Raw genomic sequence first — 19743 nt, 5'->3', positions numbered from 1 at the left:
GTCTTTTAGATGGATCTTCTCAGCAAACTCATCCACTGAACTTTTAGTACATATAACCTACTTAGTTTTCTATAATTCACTCTTGATAAAGGGACTAATTTGCTATAGGTAATAATAAATGCAAACTGATCTGTATATTACTCATCTCCCAACTGACGTTATGATGTAAGATCAAAGTAAAATTACAGTAAGCCGCCTTGTTGGTGGGGAACGCGTACCACATCTCCCCACGAATAGCTAGAACCTGCGAAAACTTAGAACCCTTCTAAAAACACTTAGAACTGCCTATTTGATAGTTCAACCATATAAAAAAAAACTAAAAATGCTTATACAGGTGTTATCCTACTTACGATGGGGTTAGGTTCCAAAAAACCCATCGTTTGTTGGAAAAATCATATCTCGAATATAGCCTCGCCTAGCCTACATTAGGGTATTCGGTACCATGTATACATATAGGGTAGCCTAGCCTGCACTATAAAGTATACTCTATACATACACGGTATAGTAATTATTAATATCAGCTAATTCTGGAGGTTCATGCACAGTGACTTATGATAATGCAATAAAAAGAAAAATTAAATAACAAACAAGAATTAGCTTAGACTACACTATGGTATATCGTATACATATACGGTAGCGTAGCCTACATTATACTGTACTCTGTATTCACATATTGTATTATACAAACATCAACATAACTAATATGCATCTTGTCCATGGATCTTTTAAAATGTTATGCCTTAATTTACTGTATCCAATAATATTGTATATATTCTTATATTGCTTTTGTATTACAAATTGTGATCATAGAAATCAATGTTTCGGTTTGGAAATCGTTTACGCGGTGTTTATTTCACCGCATTTAACTCAGTTCAAAGGGCTTTTCTTGCTTCTAGTTAGCGTCAATGAATCTCTAGATACTTTATTTATATGGGGCACGGTTACTTTTCGTTATACTGTACGAAGTGTTTTAAGTCGAAATATAACTTAAATACGTCTCATTGTGAAATTAATTTAGCTGTTTTTTCGTTAATAGACGACGTTGGCCGTTTGGAAGTGTTTGTTTTGTGTAAAAGAAATTAAGATTCCGCTCACTATTTTCACTTGATTTCATCATAATACGAGCTTTACTTATTTATCGTTTATTGGCGTAAAAATAGCAGTAATGTGTTCTTTCATGTCCAGTAGTTTTCATTAAAATACTTTCTGTCCAATGCACGATAATTTATAATCATTAGCAGCTCGAACATTGTTTTCTCAGCTTCAGCTACAACTTGCAGCATAAATTTAGCAGTATATTTCCTTGCCGATCTTTTGTCCTTACCGGATAAGGGTATAATGTAAAAATATATCAGTCCTATTCTATTTAACGTCATTTGTACTATAACCTACGGTAATTGTGTATTACCGTACAGTGGTTGTTATCCGATTCGGTGATAAACAAAACAATAGTTTTCGGTCGCTTGTTTATGGCTGTACGCATTTACGCAAGAGTATAACGTTACTATCAATACTTTTATCATTCTCTGTTACTCTTTTAACTAGAAGATGGGATAAAGAGTTGGAGGAAAAGAAGCTGGTCTATTGTAATTTGGTCTCTCTCGCTGCCTGATTGTATGCTGCTGCCTGCGCCCGTGGGAAATTTAAAAATATTTTATAAATATTGCCGTATCAGTATTAATTGCTTACCCCATTGCAAAATTGAATTATTGTAAGGTGAACTATCACAACTCGAACACTACCTGAGTATTTTAATAGTTTTATCACAAAAAGTGCATTTAGTCATGAAAATGAGATGAAAATGAAGTAAATAGTGAACATTTCTCAGTGAAAAATACTGTGAATGGGCGGAATTTCAGCAAATAATGTGTATATATGTGCCACAGAGAAATCCGTGAATAGGTGAGTCCGCGAATAGGCGAGTCTGCGAATCGTGAGACCACGAATACAGGGGGTTTACTACATACATCTTAGTAATTATATCACTTCAGAGAGGATTACAAGTATTTTACATGGAATGATAACATTCAATAATCTTGTTGAAAGCTCATCTGGCCCAAGTCTAGTCAAATTAGATAAGAAAAGCTGAACACAAAGTCCATAACTTTTAAAGACTAAAACTTCAGTCAACTGAAAGCTATGCAAAACAAGTACTGTACTGTTACTGGAATAATAAGGTTTGCAAAGAAGCCAATTATATTAATTTTCTATAATCCTTGTGAAAGCTCACTGAACACAGTATCCATAACTTTTAAAGGACCACGAACGCCACAATTTCAGTTAAATGAAGGCTATGGAAAACACAAGTGCATTAAATAAAATAATAGGGTTTGCAAAGAAGACAATCATACACTTAATGCACTACACCTACATCAATTACAGTACAGAAACAAGAAATGCAGCAACTGATATCATCACAATAATATAGAAATAACATCTTGACGTGCAGCACCCTTATAAGCACTCTGATAACTTTCCAAACAGGAATTTACAAGAATTTCAAAAATTTAAATAATACTAAACTACATACCCTGTTCCAAGTGAATGCCCCCAAACAATAAAAGGGGAAGACCCTATTCTTTCTTTCACATATCTATAAACAACTTTGGCATCGTGCACAACACCCGTCTCATTTGGTGGAATAGGAGTTGAATCTGCATAACCTGAAAACAAATGAATGACAACAAATGAACAACTATCAGTGAAGAGCACATGATCATATAAAGACACCTGTCCTTAAAATGCTTGACTTAACTGTGCAAAAATTGCTACCTAAAAAAAGAAAGTAAAGACATGAGTTCTTGTGCCGTGGTACACTACTTAGTAAAGCAATCTACCTCACAAAAATATTAGTAAGTAAAAGCATTCCAAAGTAAAATAATTATAAACACACAGAAAAATTGCACAGCAATAAAATCACGGCAGCCTCCAAGATGGTTCAAAATCCTTATTTCACAAAAATCCCCAAAGATACCATCAGATCGGAGACTGATCATATCATAGAATCAGTAAATGCAGTAAAAAGAGCTATCCACCTCTCGCCCATCATGGAGAACTACTATTTATATTATGACATGACAGAAAATAAACTGAGGACCCCTCACATGTGTTCCATAAAATAAATTCAATATTGTGCTGGTTTTTCACAATTCGATATCCATATAGGACATGTAGACAAACAAACACACAACTCAAAAATTTACTAGACACAAAATATGTATGTATGTATGTATGTATGCATGTAGGTATGTATATAATATATATAAATATAAATATATATATATATATATATATATATATATATATATATATATATATATATATATATATATAATATATATATATAAATCCAGACATCATAGGGCACTATAGTATGCAGGAGAAAAGGCGTAAAGGATCTGTATGTGTTCCTGCATATTTCTCCTGCCTATATATATATATATATATATATATATATATATATATATATATATATATATATATATATATATATATATATATATATATATATGTATATATATATAATATATATATGTATATGTATATATACATATATATGTATGAATGTCTTTTCCTGTAATTCATATATATGTATGTATATATATATATATATATATATATATATATATATATATATATATATATATATATATATGTATATATATTGTGGCATAAAGTGTCCAGTGTCTGATCTTCAGATTAAACCTGGTATCTAAGTGCTTGATATTTGATTACCAAACTTAACATTTATTCGACAGTTATAGTTACCTCACAACAACCAGACACCTGAACCCTCATCACACATACAAAATGACTGATTTCTCTAAAGGCAACAGTGATCCCTTATAAAACTTATCAATCATGAAAGAAAGCAAAATAAGTTCAATTAAAACAGGTGTGAGGTAAAATCAAGGGGCATCACTCCAATAACATTATAAAAGTCTAAGTATTTTTATTTCCCTGGTTCGAGCTCACTTCAATTACTTGAAGGAAAACATCTAACTTACCACTCTATCTTTAATTCAAATAAAAATTACTGGTGGGTCAATAAATGAAATTCTGATATAATAATTTTAAATACAAAAATTTATTTCTAAATTCAAAGATTATACATGATGTTAATAGTCTCAGGGAAATCTATTATTACTTGAAAACAAAACAAAATTAAATTAGAAATTAATTTATTAATTAATAAAAAAAAATATTGAAGTAAAATTTAAATTATTAAGTAACAAAATTTGATTGAAAGGAAGTACAAATAAATTAATTCCCATGTGTTAAACAAAATAAGGCAATTAAATCAATCATATAAAAATGTGGATACAAAAGACAGAAATATACTCTGCAGAAAATTAAATATAAAAAAATGTAAAGCAAAAATTAAGGCAACAGCAAACACACCACATATATATAAAATCTTCAAAAGATAAAGCATAAAACATACAACATGAAAAAGTATTAAAAAGGGAAAAAGTATCTTTACGTACAATCACTGTAAATATTATTTTTAGTGCACTAAAAACCAATAATTATATATGTTACAATACCTTGGTACCAAATGCTTCGTGTCTTTAATCAGGCGCAGATACGTATGTACACTCAGTAAAATACACTGTTCAGATAACTCAGACACATTTACTACGGAATTAAACAGTTAAAAGTAATGAGTGACCCTAGTCTACTAAAATTATCAATTACGTTACAACAGGACATACGAAGTCCCGAGAGAGAGAGAGAGAGAGAGAGAGAGAGAGAGAGAGAGAGAGAGAGAGAGAGAGAGAGAGAGAGAGAGAGAAGGGGAGCGAAATCGCAGCTCCTTTCCGCACGGATAATGGTCTCTCAAACCATACAGTATTTAATCACTGTAACTTTACTTAGCGTAAAAGTTCCAGTGATTAAATACTGAACATAAAAACCTATACAGTATACAACAATACACACATACACACCATGACTGAGGGGAGATTACTGCATTATGAAAACCACAGCATAAGAATATGTATATATATGTATATACTGTATATGTGTGTGTATATATATATCTATATATATGTGTGTATATATATGTATATATATACCATATATACATATACTGTATATGTATATATACAAGCATTAAGCTACAAATGTCCTTTAATATCCAATTCACTCTACCTCGAGAATAATATATTTTCATAGATGTTACCTGAAGGGGAATTTTTTAGTTGATAATAAGTTAAATCGTCTCGTGGGGTCGAACCACGGAAGACAAGAATTCAGGACTACAGTGACACAAATTTTAACCAAACGGCCACGAGACAAACTGGAACTTATTATCAACTAAAAAAATTCCCTTCAATAACATATATGAAAGTATATTATTCCCAAGGTAGAGTGAATTGGATATTAAAGGACGTTTGTAGCTTAATGCTTGTATATGAATCACGGTGATGTGATAAAAATTCATTCATGTATATATACATATATGTATATGTATATATACATGAAACATACGCTACCGGGGTCTAAGCGATGTCAGGCAGGGCAGCCGATCGAGACTACAGGTCTACCCCAAAGCCAAATCAAAAAGTCCTTCAAAAGAAGGCATCGTGTTTACCCCATACAAAAATGGGGGAAAAAAAAGCACGTTAAAAGAAGATAATAATAATAACTGTATATACATATATATGTATGTATATATATATATACTTATTTTGATATTAAGGTAGTGGCCACCACCTTAATATCAAACTATCAATTTTTTCTTCTATGTTTTTTACGAGCATTGCGCATTATCAGTCCCCAGTATTTGGATCAAGACATTGAATATGTAAGAAAAATGGGGACATATTTATGTTATCCTTCACATATACTAGTTATTTGCTGTAACAAAGCTCACAAAAAGTTTTATTGTGAAAGTAACCTGGAGATATCCCCTTAGAACATTCTTAGCTTGCCTTATTTTAGTGTTTTTGAAACCATAAAACAAGCGTTAAAATCTTTAATGCCAACCTGGTTTTTTCCTATAATAACACACTAAAAGGAATGTTAATAAAAAATAGCCCTAAGGAAAGCAACGACATAATATATACAATTCCATGCTGGGACTGCCCCTCTTTTTATATTGCCCAATCCAGCAAAGATTTGGATGTACAAATTAAATAGCATACGTATTCTGTCAAAACTGGGTAAACATCCAATGCAATATTCATTCATTTAAGTGAAAACTCTCACAGGATAAATTGGGCTGAAAATTCAGTGATTGCAGATCGAAGCATTTCTCTTCACGAAATCTTTTAGAATCTGCTATTATACAGCTTACTTCTAGCTGTAATTTTAACCTTAGCCCTGGCATGTATAAGTTGGACTCTTGTATTAGTAAAATGTTCAAGAACGACCCTAAAGATAAAATCACTGACTTAATTACTAATTAGTCACCTTATATATATTTTCTATGTATTTGTATGTTTAATATATATATATATATATATATATATATATATATATATATATATATATATATATATATTTGTGAAAAATGTTCACTTTGCAAAAAGTTCTATTGTTTACCATAAGGAGAATTGCTGAGTTGTACTTTTATAACATGTGTAATCAGCTTACTCTTTCCACGGACATTTTCTGGTGGTCAGTATCTTTCCCTGTATAATCTTTCAACTGACTTGCCCCTGCTTTCGAGTAGCTGGGCCTAATCTTTTGTAAAACCTCTTACATATATACTGTACCTATGTTTTGGTAGGTCTACTAATTCTTGAACTATGTTGGATTTCAGGTACATATTTTCCTATATAATCCCCATCTGTCATTTATACGAGCTTTCTTTGTAAACTTTTTATATTTCTATCAGTCTGCTAAACAAAGGACAGTAAGTCGAAAGACCTAGCACCACTCGGTCGTCTCTCTTTCCTTCGTGGCATTGTCTTTATACATATATTCATCATGTTCCCTATTTTCGTGATTCAGTTATATATATATATATATATATATATATATATATATATATATATATATATATATATATATATATAAATTTTTGTTATCACACCGTGATTTATATATACAATCATGAAGCTACAAATGTCGCAATATCAAATTCACACTACCTCGAGTATCTCCGATGGAGAATTATCACCGAAGGGAATTTATATAAGTGATAAATGAATAAGTACCACCGGGACGTAACCTGACATGGACCCATTCAGCAAAATAAGTGGACGTTACCGCCGCGCCATCTTACTGGCGCGGTGGTAACGTCCATGGAAATCGCTGAATGGGTCCATGTCAGAACCCATTTACGGGCGATATATGTATATATATATATATACACATATATATATATATGTATACATATAGATATATATATATATATATATATATATATGTATATATAACATTTATACATATAAATATATATACATATACAAATATATATATATATACATATATATATATATAATATATATATATATATATATATATATATATATATATATATATATATATATATATATATATATATAGTTATATATATTTATATATATGGAAGGGTGTTCAGCTGAACAAATCCTCTTTCTTGGAGAAGAATCCACATCATCACTGCCAAGAAGACTCGATCTGACGTTCATTGCAGTCAACTGCCCTAGAAAGAGCTTTGAAGAGGCATATAAATGTGTTGCATTCATTTCTATGTAGCACTGTGGTATTTTGTCTTGATTGAGACTAACATTTTGAGCAGCTGTTAGCCCCTGTAAATAATCCATTTCATTTTATTTTACTTTTGTTGAAACTAGTTTTCCTGTAAGTTTGCTGAATAAATTCATGTGGTTATGAAATAAGCCTCTATTCTTTGTTAAACTAATTTTCAGCTGGCGACCTAATCTACTCAGCATCTGTCCTCTAGATTTTAATTGTAGCCCTAATTGATAGAACTACGTGGGTCTTAGGCGATATAAATCCAATCAAGTAAGTAACAACTAACTGGCCCACGTAACATTGGCAACATCTTGGTACGGATCTCTGTAATTAATTAGCCATTAGCTGTTGCTAGCTACCCCACAGAGATATAAAGAACTTGGAATAAATTAAATATCAATTAATTCAAAGATGAAATTCTGAAGGATACAGGCCAAGGTAAGTAATATCAATATCATTGCTATATGAATAAGATAAAAGTAGGTAGGAAAGTGCGCAGTAAATGAGTAGCATTTACAAGTTATGAATATGAAAAGTTAAAAATACCACGTAATGTTGGAAGTCCAGGCAGCTCGCAATTCAGTCAAGGTCATAGCTGAGTTATCGAGTCAGATTTATTAATTTACTATTCGCCAGCTAACGAGTAATGCATGATATTAAATTTTTGAACTACTTAGCTTAGTGCATGACCAAGAAAGAAGAGTGTGTGCCCAGTGCTTCTCTCATAGGGTAGGACGGACAATTTCTTAAGTTCCTAGAATATAAGACAAAGCAACTGTCAATCCTAAAAGAGAGAGACCCCTGAATCAGCGTCGCGACGAGAATTACTTTCACTTGTGCCAAAATCATATTAAGTTTCGCTTGCTTTTCCATTAATAACGTAAATATCTGTATGTGTTTAATTTCATAATTTGCCTTTTACATTAACGTAAATCGGGGTAGTAAGAACATCACGTGTCCATTCCCTTGTATCGTGAAGGGGCCCTGAAGTGAGCATGGCCGCCGAGTGCAGGAATTAATTATGACACGCCAAAAAGAAAAAAAAAAATCATAACAAATTCGTTTTCCATATTTATAACAAAGTAACTCATTCGTTTTATAAGAGGAATTCGAGTCATTTGTTCTTTTGTATTGTAAAACTCGCCAAGAAAAGGCAGGAGATTGGTATTCCTCCGCCGACCACTATACCCACTCCAGCCCTCTCGCATAGCCATCAACTGTGCGCGGCCACATGATCCATCCGCCATCTTGGGGCTGCCCGCAAATACAATAGCCACCATCTTCAATCTCGGTGCTGGTATAAATGAGACACGTGTTGTTATTCACCTGTGTGACGTCACGAGCAGATGTCTCACTCATTCAAGAACCTTCCACTCATATGCATCGATTTGCGAACTACTTTGCATAGCGTACTGCCGTACTCACAAATCTTTATGATAAATACTTAAATTAACATAAAAACTAGGTATACATACTTTTATATAAACGCTTCAAAGACAGTTAGCCAATTAGTCAGGAAATATAAAAAAGCTAGGAAATATAAAAAGTTCTTATACACAATATATGTCTTAACAGGGAAATAAATAAAAAGAAACTCGGGTAATTTAACACTGTGTACAAGTATACGAATTAAAGAATTTTACCAAGAATTAATAAGAGCATGGTGTAATAGGGCACGCTAATATTGGCAGATAACCCATTACCTAACATAACCAAATTAATCAGAGCGTTCAAGATAGAAAAACCTGCTAGTATTCATTAAACTTTTCTTTCTGTTCCCTCATTTCTCACGCACTGCAAACTTTGCCTACATACTTTTTCCTTTTCGTCTTTCCTTCACTTTTCTTAAGCGCTTTAGGTAGCTAAGAGCGTATATGCACCGTCTTCATTGAAAGAACGGGCCGACATAGGAATAATTAAAAAACTAAAAAGAAACACTCTGTCCACAGATAGATGAGGATAAGTTAAGATTAACCACAGTTATAGAAAACTGTCCACCATGAGTGGGGTCTTTCATCCAGACCTAAGTATAAAAGCCTTCCTCCCTACTCCTGAAAGAAAGTAGCACTGCTAGCACTAGGAACTAGTCACCCACGAGTGCCAAAGCAACCAAAATTGATTCATCTCTTCCACAGTGCCACTAACCTGAGGCACTGTCATAACCAACTGAAGCACTTACCTATCTGTTTCCCCTTACCTTTTCTTTTTCCTCCTACTTATTAATTATGCTCTCCTTGGGCAGAATGCATTTCCCCTTGGTACAATTAGTTGTACTCCAAGAGAGTGTGATTCCTCGGAACGCACTGGCACCACAGTGCCACTAAAGACAAAAGTCCTATGTGACTAAGCAAATACACCTGTACCTCAAGATGCAGAGTGCCATAAGTGTGACCTCTGCACGGCACACTCAGCCACAGTGCCACCTTATTGAAAAGGTGCCACACCACTGAAGTGTCACCCAAATCTTAGGGACACTTCCCCAATTCACAAGTAATTCCAGTCATCCAAGGTAAACGATCTTACCCATCCTAACCTACCAGAACCATGGCGACAGAACATTACCAAGCCTTCATGGATCTGGGGGCAAGGAAGAAACTCATGGGACCGGATCTCACCAAGTGGGTGACGGAACAGCTGGCCAAGCAAGAGAGGGAAAAAGAGAGAAACAGAGGAAGCAAGAATTAGCCCTCAAAGAAAAGGAGCTCATGCTGGAGAAGGCAACAAAGGAAAGTGCTGAAGTTATAACTGCCCAACAAGCCTCCAACCCCACACCTGCTGCACCAAATGCTCCCATATCAAGCACTAACTCCCTAGTCCCGAAGTGGACTGACAAAGAGCTATAGGCATGGTTGGAGGAAACAGAGACTCTCTTTGAAAACTACAACACCACTGAGACAGAGAGGGCCTTAGTGCTTGCCAAGCACATGGAAGGTAAAGCTAAGGCAGCCCTCCACTCACTGGAGAGAAGAGTCAAAGAGGCAACATGGTAGAAGTTCGTAGGGTCATAACAAACGCCAGCAAAATAACCTCACCCTGAGAGGCTGGATACCCAGCCCATCTCGGTGGTACCCCTTGATGGCTCTAGCCTGCCAGTGGCCCTATTGGTTATGGTAGACACTGCAGCAGACCTTAGCCTGAGTGACAGGCCCCAAGTGCCAGCCAGTGCCACTGTTGATGAGCAAACTTAGTGGGAGATGAAATGTGTAGAGGGGCACACCAAATCCATCCCCACAGTCGAGCGCCAGGTCACGAAGCCTTGGAGCACGCTACCTCACTGTCTTGGCTTAGTGAGTGGAATCAGGCCCAGGGTGTAATTCCTGTTGAGTCTGGACCTCCTCTTGGGAAGCCCTTCTGGGGAAGCCCTTCCCCAATACCCCTCCGTAGCCCTGCTACCTACACTATGGAGGCATCGACTGTAGGATCACAAACCTGAGCATTTCCACTTTGACTGGCGTGCCACCAAAGAAGAATTACCTTCCGCCAGCCAAAGTGGCCGACGGAAGGGGCACACTTCATGCAATCCCAGGCCTAGTCCTCCCTCTTCACGAAAGGACGGCCACCAATGAAGTCCTCCTTCTGCACAAAAGGACACTAAAGGGAAGCAGTACCACTGTCAAGTGTGCAAGGTGACAGGCCACTCCACTAATTGGAAGGGCTGGCCTAATAAGCAACACCCAGTGGATACCCCAAATCAAGCATCTCCGAGAGGCTTTGACCTCCAGCTGAGACAAGAAGCTCTGTCTCAGCCCAACTCAAGCCATCCATGAAGCACTGCACCTCCGGACCCCTCGTCAGGCCTAACTGACCATCAATCTCTCCCAGTGCCACTAGCGAGATCTGCTAGGACGTTGAGCCACCACTAGAATTGGACCCTTTGCCTGGCCCTCCCATGGTGCCAGATCCAGATCATAAGACGGATCCTCCTTTGGGAGATCCAGGAACCTTAACCACATTGATCCTAGCAACGTGTGAGCCTCCAGCACCTGACACATCTTCCTCACCACATCTGTCTCCAGAGGATGAACCTCTGGTGGATCTTGGTGCAACATCTTCTCTGGGAGACCAGGAACTGGCCTCCCCGGATGCAGAGGTTGAGACCATTCTTGCTCCAGTTGTTGCGGCAGCCACAGTAGGGAGCTCTCCAGTAGCCTCTGAAGATACCCCTGACTTTGTGCCCCATAGCCCTTCTGGCCTTTCACCAGAGTCAGTGCCCTCATCATCTCCTAGGACTGCCATAGATAGGCCTTGGAGGAACCCAAAGAAGAAGGAGAACGGGAGGAAGACAGCCAAGTAGTTGCAAGAGCCACACGCTCCCCTTGGCACTTGTGCCTCCTTGGCACAGTGCCCTTCCATCTCAGAGTGATCCTGGCTCCTGCCCAGAGGAGGTAGCCAGCTGATTTCTGCCTTAGTAACAGCCTAGACCAGATTCAGTTAGTAGTAGTAGTAACCTTGTAATTTAAGTCTTGAAATGAGTAGCAGTAACTAAGTAAGTATAACTTGTTAAGCCAGTAATCATAACTACTGTGAATAGAGCCACTGAGCTCATGACACACATAACATAGTACCTCGACTGAGGAAAGAATTTTCCATAAAACCGAGGAGGAATGGGTACTTCTCTCGTTCAAGATTAAAAACTTATTTAAAGAACTTCAGGTTACTCCTTTGTTTAAAAACTCATTTAAAGAACTTCAGGTTACTCCTTTGTTTACTATGATTGTACATTCTACTGTAAGAAATTGTATACTTGTAAGCATATTGTAATTTAGCTAGTTCATTGTCATTTAAGTTGGTGCTATGGCAGTGTTCTAAGAGGTTATGCCATAAAAGATACAATTGAATGTACCACTTGTGTAGGAATAAATTTCACTATCATCAAAGGTAGCACATAAATATCCATAGACACCTTTGATTAGTGTTAGGAGTCCTTAGTAAGTAAGTTATTAAAGCTCATATCCCATTCTAGAGTCAGGTAGATTCTTAGCTAGTCGCATTGCAAAGGCAAAATCTGTTCAGGGAAAAGAGTAAAGTAATCGAGGTGAACAACTTGCTCAGTACAGGCCTTCACGCCTGAAAGGAAGTGAATGCCTTCTTAAGGGGAAAACTATTATAAATCCTTGCTGTTCGACCTCCCTTCCTTCCTTCTAAGCAGAATACTAAATGAAACTTTATTAAAGTAAAGGGGCAGGCCATTTAGGCTGCCTGCATAAGAAGAAGTTAAGCAGGAAGCCCAAAGTTATTTCCTTAAAAACGTACACTCACGGCCAACAAGCAAGAATTTTAGCTTAGAGGACACTAAATCAGGGTTAGGTTTTGCTAGGACAGCCCTTAGAAATACTGTTCCTACAGTTTAGTCTTCTTTGACCTGTGTGGTGGCGAGTCTATTGTTATTTCAGGTCAGACCCTGGGTAGGAGGAGTTTGAAGCAATCAGCAAGAAGCAACCCCAGCATCAAGAGACTCTCTCAGCAGACATCCTAGGAGCAGGGCTTGTGAAGCCCTCTCTCTCTGAGCTCACTTTGTCTTTCTAGCCTTTTGTTCATCACGAGGGAGAAAATTGTTATTCCAAATGGACCAAGGAATCTAATGCAACGGATCACTGCATTGCCTCCCCCAGCGATAGGTCTGATTGCGACAATTACTCCCAGTTCTCTTTCCCTTCAACTGAAACTCTCATTTTCATTGTTCAAATTTTCCTCTCTCAAACAGCCACTGACTAAGAAATCCTAGTAAAACACATCCCATTTATGAAGCACATATTAAGTACCATTATTGTTGTCTAGTGAAATCACATAACTTATCCTCCATTGTGTTAACAGTATTCCTCTTGATATAAGATTCATCCCTTTGTGATTGAGTAATGAGGGGTGAGAGTTTCTGTGAGTGCAAGACTGTTATCTGGATACATCATTTCTGGAAGGGTGTTCAGCTGAACAAATCCTCTTTCTTGGAGAAGAATCCGTTTATATATATATATATATATATATATATATATATATATATATATATATATATATATATATATATATATATATATATATATATATATATCACACCGTGATTTATATACAATCATGAAGCTACAAATTATATATCAATTCACGCTACCTCACTGCGATGGAGAATTATCACCAAAGGAATTTATATAAAGTGATAAATGAATTGGTACCGCGGGACACGAACCCTGAATGGCCTATTCAGCCTCCGTAGCCGTTACCACTCAAGGGTTCATTACCGAGTCTGCTGTACTGTTTTTTCCGTCGTGAGTGGGAAATTGTACTAGCCTCGCAATGACCCACCTCCGCCATGATAGTCGCTGAATAGGCCAATTCTTGTCCCATTTATTTATCACTTATATATAAATTCCCTTCGTGATAATTCTCCATAGGAGAAATTCCCGAGGTAGCGTGAATTTGATATTAAGCGACATTTGTAGCTTCATGATTGTAAATAAAGCACGGTGTGATAAAAAATTTCATAATAAGAGCTGCGTATTCCAAACGTACCAACGAACTATCATGGCGGTGGGTGGGTCATTGCCGAGGCTAAGTACAATTTCCCCGCTCACGACGGGAAAAAACAGTACAGCAGACTCAGTAATGACTTATACCTCTCTTGATGGCGTAGTGGTAACGTCTACTGGAGTCGCTGAATAGGCCCGTGTCAAGGGTTTGTGTCCCGACGGGTACCAATTCATTTATCACTTACATAAATTCCCCTTCGGTGATAATTCTCCATCGGAGAAATTCCCGAGGTAGCGTGAATTTGATATTAAACGACATTTGTAGCTTCCTGATTGTATATAAATCACGGTGTGATAAGAAATTTCATAATAAGAGCTGCGTGTTCCAAACGTACCAACGAACTATCATGGCGGAGGTGGGTCACTGCCAAGGCTAAGACAATTTCCCCGCTCACAACGGGAAAAAACAGTACAGCAGACTCGGTAATGACTTATACCTCTCTTGATGGCGTAGTGGTAACGTCTACTGAAGTCGCTGAATAGGCCCGTGTCAAGGGTTCGTGTCCCGATGGGTACCAGTTCATTTATCACTTATATAAATTCCCCTTTCTGTGATAATTCTCCATCGGAGAAATTCCTGAGGTAGCGTGAATTTGATATTAAGTGATATTTGTAGCTTCATGATTGTACACACACACACACACACACATATATATATATATATATATATATATATATATATATATATATATATATATATATATATATATATATATATATATAAGGAATAGGTAGACCAGTACTTGAGGAAACATTCTTTATTGCGACTAGTTTCGAGGTTCTAACATACCCCTCATCAGGCATCTAAAAATAACAAATAAATACAATGAAAAAAAAAGCACTCACTAAAATAAAATAAAATTAAACACATCAGAACTAACTGCCAAGAATTAAAATTGAACAGTACCGTTTAACCTATAAAAGCAAAAGTCAAGAAAGGAATACAAGGCAAGTACAAAGATAGTTACAGGAGATAGACACAGAATTAAAAACAAAGCAACTCAACTGACAGTTCAATATTACAGTGATGGTTTTTCACTGATGGAATAAAATGTTTCAATTGTGGTTAGCTCACATCACTAGAACGACTGGCTAATATAGAAAAAGAATCTATACTCAGAGGATGGTCATGCTGATGGCAGTGCTCACGAATGGCACTAAATGCTTGTTTGTTAAGTGGCCTGCTTGTTCTAATTGATCAGCCTAGGTGTTCAAAGGCACGGACCCGAAACTGGCGCTTTGATTTACCAATATAAGTTGCATTACAGCAACTACATGTATAATTATAGACTACAGATGACTGTAGGTCTTTGGGCACTGTGTCTTTGAACTTGAAACACTTTTGTATGCATTTCTAGGCCTGAATATGACTCTGAGACTAACTTGAGGGTAAAATTCCAATAGTAATTTAGATAAACTGTTTCTCAAGGAAAAACTGCTTTTACCCATGTAGGGCAAGGAAAAATAAATAGTAGCTGTGTTCACTGTCGCTTTTGGGGGATGTGGACTCATTGGTTTTTAGAGTTGTTTACCAATGTATGTGTCAATAAATTTAGCACCGAATCCATTATGAAAAAGAATATCTTTGATACAAGAAAATTCAAAATGTAAGCTAAAATAATCGGAACAAATCTGAAATGCCTTAGTCACTAAAGTTTTCACTAAGTTCCTCTTAAAATTAATAGGTATATATAAAAGATAAAAATTTGGTTGACAGTCCGGTGAAAGTTGGTTTTCTATACACCCGTTTGAAACTCACCATCTTTGCGGCTTATGAGAACATCCAGAAAGGCCAGCTTTCCATCAGCCTCTGTTTCTGACGTAAATGTGATATTTTCATGCTTCGAGTTTAAATATTCTAGAAACAAAGGAATGTGCGTGGGAGATCTGAATATTAAAAAAGTGTCATCTACATAGCGTCTATATAGAAGTGGTCTGAAAGATACAGGACATTTGTTTAACCATCTAACCTCATGATATGCAAGAAAGGCATTAGCTCATAAGAGCCTGATGCAGTCTCTTCCAAACACGTGTGTGTTCATCATTCGTCATCGATCGGAGTGGACAAGACAAAACAAGAGCATCTCGTTTTCTTTCTCTGACGGAACGCGACTTCAACCATACAATATTTCCGTCTGTTTCTCCCTAACCATTGTTGTCCTGATTTATGTACAATCACCACTACTTGCATTGCCATCCAAGCATTCTAATCATGTACTCAAATGTTCCACCGAATCTTCTGTATCAAATTGTGTGTGTTTCTGTTTGTGAAGATGCCAAACGTCTCTCCATTTCACATATATTATGCTACTGCATTGTATTCATTAATCTGTCTCGAATCTCATACAATTGGCCTTTCCATTGATGTATGTTTTAACACCGTATGTTTATTATGTCTCAATATCACCATCTGTTTGTCTGCTGACAAACACAGATGTCTGAATCTTTTCCTTTGTTTTGTTTCATCTCTTTTCCTTTTTTTTTTGTTTCGTCTGTGTGTAGACGCTACTTTACTGCTCGCACACGTCAATATCTTTGTAAAGTCATTTGTAAACTCATTTGTAAAGTCTCTGCTGAACATGTTATTTGTAAAGTCTCTGCTGAGCAAGTTTTCTATGGTGATGTCCCATTTTCTTTGCCTCTACAATTTGTCACGCCTGGCGTGCTATTACGTAAAAAATCAATCATTTAAACTATGTATATAATTGTTTACCTGTCTTCGATTTGTGTACCATGTATTCTTCTTTCGCAGGCATCAAGATTGTATTCAACTTCAATTCTGTCTATTTGCATATTGTAAAGTGTACTCGTTCACTGTATTTACTGTTAATTATTATCGACCTCAGGTCACCTTTGCTCCCATTGTATTCTGCGGCGTGACGTCAGTCTGCTGCTATATAAACTGCCTGGATCATGAATAAAGCAGCAGTACTCTCTTACCTGCTCGTTTTTTGCACCTCTTAAAGTGGTGACCCTGGAGTGGTTCCCGAAGCCATTAGCGGACCCATACGGCAACTCAATCTTGGCTCCAGGAACTAACTCAAGCCCATAACGGTCTAACTACGGCGCTGTAACCAGCGTTCAGGCGTGCTGACTCTCATCGGCAAAATCACCAGCGTCATTAGCGGACTCACACGGCGCGCTTCCAAGTGCGTTTTGACGCGAGTATCCCACTCCAAATTAAGAGGGCAAGAGCAAGCATGGACGCGGACATCCCCTCCCTTGTTCAGTTAACCACTAACCTCACGGATTCAGATGTCTACCTACCTCCCATATCACCCGTGCCTGCCCTTGCGCCGAGGCTCTCGCGCTCCACCACACCCCTGCCCGCACCCCGCACTCTCCCCTGCCGGGTAGGACAAGCAAGGCCGCCCTGTCCATAAAACTGCCGCCGTTCACGCAGGGGAATCCGTCGGCATGGCTGTACAGGGTCAAGAGTCAATTCAGGCTGGCGGAACTCAACAACGAGGTGCTACAGGCAGACACAGTACTCAACGCCCTGCCGGAGGAGATCTACAGGAAGCTCGTCCCGTGGGTGTCCTCTGCACACCCCCTCACCTACCACCTCCTGAAGAAGTCCCTCCTTGAGGCATGCTCCCTGCCGGTGGCCGAGCAGGCCGCCCGCGCCCTCGACCTCGCCGTCAGCCCGCGGCAGGATCAGAGAGTCATGGAATCATGGGGCATGATACAGGACCTCCTCACCCTCCCCGACACTGACGGCAGTGGAAAACAACTTGAAATAAGCCTGTCGCGGGAGCTCCTCCTCCATCAGTTCCTCCCGGAGGTCCGCACGCAAATCCCTGAGCCATACGCCATACCCCTCGAGGTCCTGATCCGCACGGCGCAGCACCTGACGGACTCCGTGAAGGCAGCGAAGCGGGTACCAGCTCCCGCACTCCCAGTCAGCACCATCCAGCAGGAGGAGGGCGCAGAGCAGGAGGTCAACGCCGTCATCAGGAGGCGCCCAGTGCCTCACAGCAGGTGGAATGCCCTGGGTCTTTGCCACTACCACAGGCGGTTCGGCAAGGATGCCCAGAACTGCCTGCCGCCCTGTTCATTCGCCCGTTCAAAACAGGGGAGGCAGCAGCCAGCAGGACAGGCCGCCATGGCAACAGAAGAACCCAGGGGCCCAGAGCCAGTAGGCTTCTACGTCCACGACACCATCTCCGGCAGGATGATGTTGGTGGACATGGGGGCCGTTAGATCAATCTTCCAGCCATCCAGAGAGGACCGCAAGTGAGCACCGGACCCGGCTGCCTCCCTGACGGCCACCAATGGGTCCCCCATCCTCTCCTACGGCACCAGGCCCCTGTCAATCTCCTTCCTTGGCCGGAGATATTCCTGGGACTTTGTCGTCACAGACGTAAGGACCCCGCTCCTGAGTGCGGATTTCCTTGCCCACTTCAGGCTGGCAGTCGACATCGGTTGGAAGCGCCTCCTCAACACCGACTCCTGCCAGTCCCTCCCGTTAGCAACAGGACCCAAGGCGCCCACCATCTGCTCCGCTGGCCCCCATCAGTACTCACAGCTGCTGAAGGAGTTCCCTGACATGTTCAGGCCCGAGCTCTGCCAGATACGCGGGGCCCCAGCCAAACATGGCATCTACCATCACATAAAAACAAAGGGCCCCCCTGCACATGCGAGGTTCCAGAGGCTTCCCCCTCGGCACCTTCATTAGGCCACAAACGCGTTCGCCGTAATGGAGTGGATGGGAATATGTAAGAAGGCCTCCAGCCCGTGGGCCTCCCCCCTCCACATGGTGCAGAAACTGGACGGCTCCTGGAGACCCTGCGGCGACTACAGGCGGCTCAACCTCGCAACAGAACCTGACCATTACCCCCTGCCGAACATGCAGGATCTCACGGCCTCCTTCTACGGGGCCAAAATATTCACTAAATTGGATCTCTTGAAATCATATTTCCAGGTACCAGTCGCGCCAGAGGACATACCGAAGACCGCCATCATCACACCTTTCGGGTCCTACATTTCCTTCTCCATCTTCAGCCTGAGGAACGCCGGGGCGACTTTCCAGCGGCTCATGGACAGCATCCTGGGGGACCTGAAGTTCTGCGTCTGCTACGTGGATGATATCCTTATATTTTCCAGGTCCCACAAGGAGCACCAGAAGCACATCCGGGCAGTCCTGCAGCGCCTGCTGGAGAACGGCCCCGTCGTACGCTTCGACAAGTGCACCTTCAACGTCCAGAAAGCCGACTTCCTGGGCCACGAGGTATCCCCGGATGGTGTCTGCCCACTCACATCCAAAGTTGCAGACGTCACCAGGTTTCCCGTCCCCACCTCCGTCAAGGCCGTCCAAGAGTTCCTCGGGATGGTGAACTACTAAAGGAGATTCATCCCCGGGATTGCACACACCATAGCCCCCCTGATGGAGACCCTGAAAGGCCAACCAAAGTTCCTTAGTGTGGGGACCCAGCCAACAGCAGGCCTTCTCCCTGACGAAGGCCGCCCTTGCCGAGGCAACCGCCTTGGCCCGCCGGGATCCCACCGCCCCCCTCCAGCTGACGACGGACGCCAG

At 39.5% G+C, this 19743-nt stretch overlaps 1 protein-coding gene across 6 annotated transcripts in view; it reads right to left on the bottom strand.

Moving 5' to 3' along the window:
• LOC136841016 (lysophosphatidylserine lipase ABHD12-like) overlaps nt 1-19743 on the bottom strand; it is a 640887-nt gene that overhangs the window by 200253 nt on the left and 420891 nt on the right. For all 6 annotated transcript variants that reach the window (XM_067108055.1, XM_067108059.1, XM_067108058.1 and 3 more), the window contains one exon: nt 2531-2663. In XM_067108055.1, coding sequence (XP_066964156.1) covers nt 2531-2663 — 133 coding nt within the window. The remainder of the gene's footprint in view (nt 1-2530; nt 2664-19743) is intronic.

The sequence above is a fragment of the Macrobrachium rosenbergii genome, chromosome 8 (genome assembly GCF_040412425.1).
Source record: "Macrobrachium rosenbergii isolate ZJJX-2024 chromosome 8, ASM4041242v1, whole genome shotgun sequence".
NCBI lineage: Eukaryota > Metazoa > Arthropoda > Malacostraca > Decapoda > Palaemonidae > Macrobrachium > Macrobrachium rosenbergii.
The sequence above is the reverse complement of the archived record's forward strand: the minus strand, read 5'-3'. Positions and strand labels throughout refer to the sequence as shown.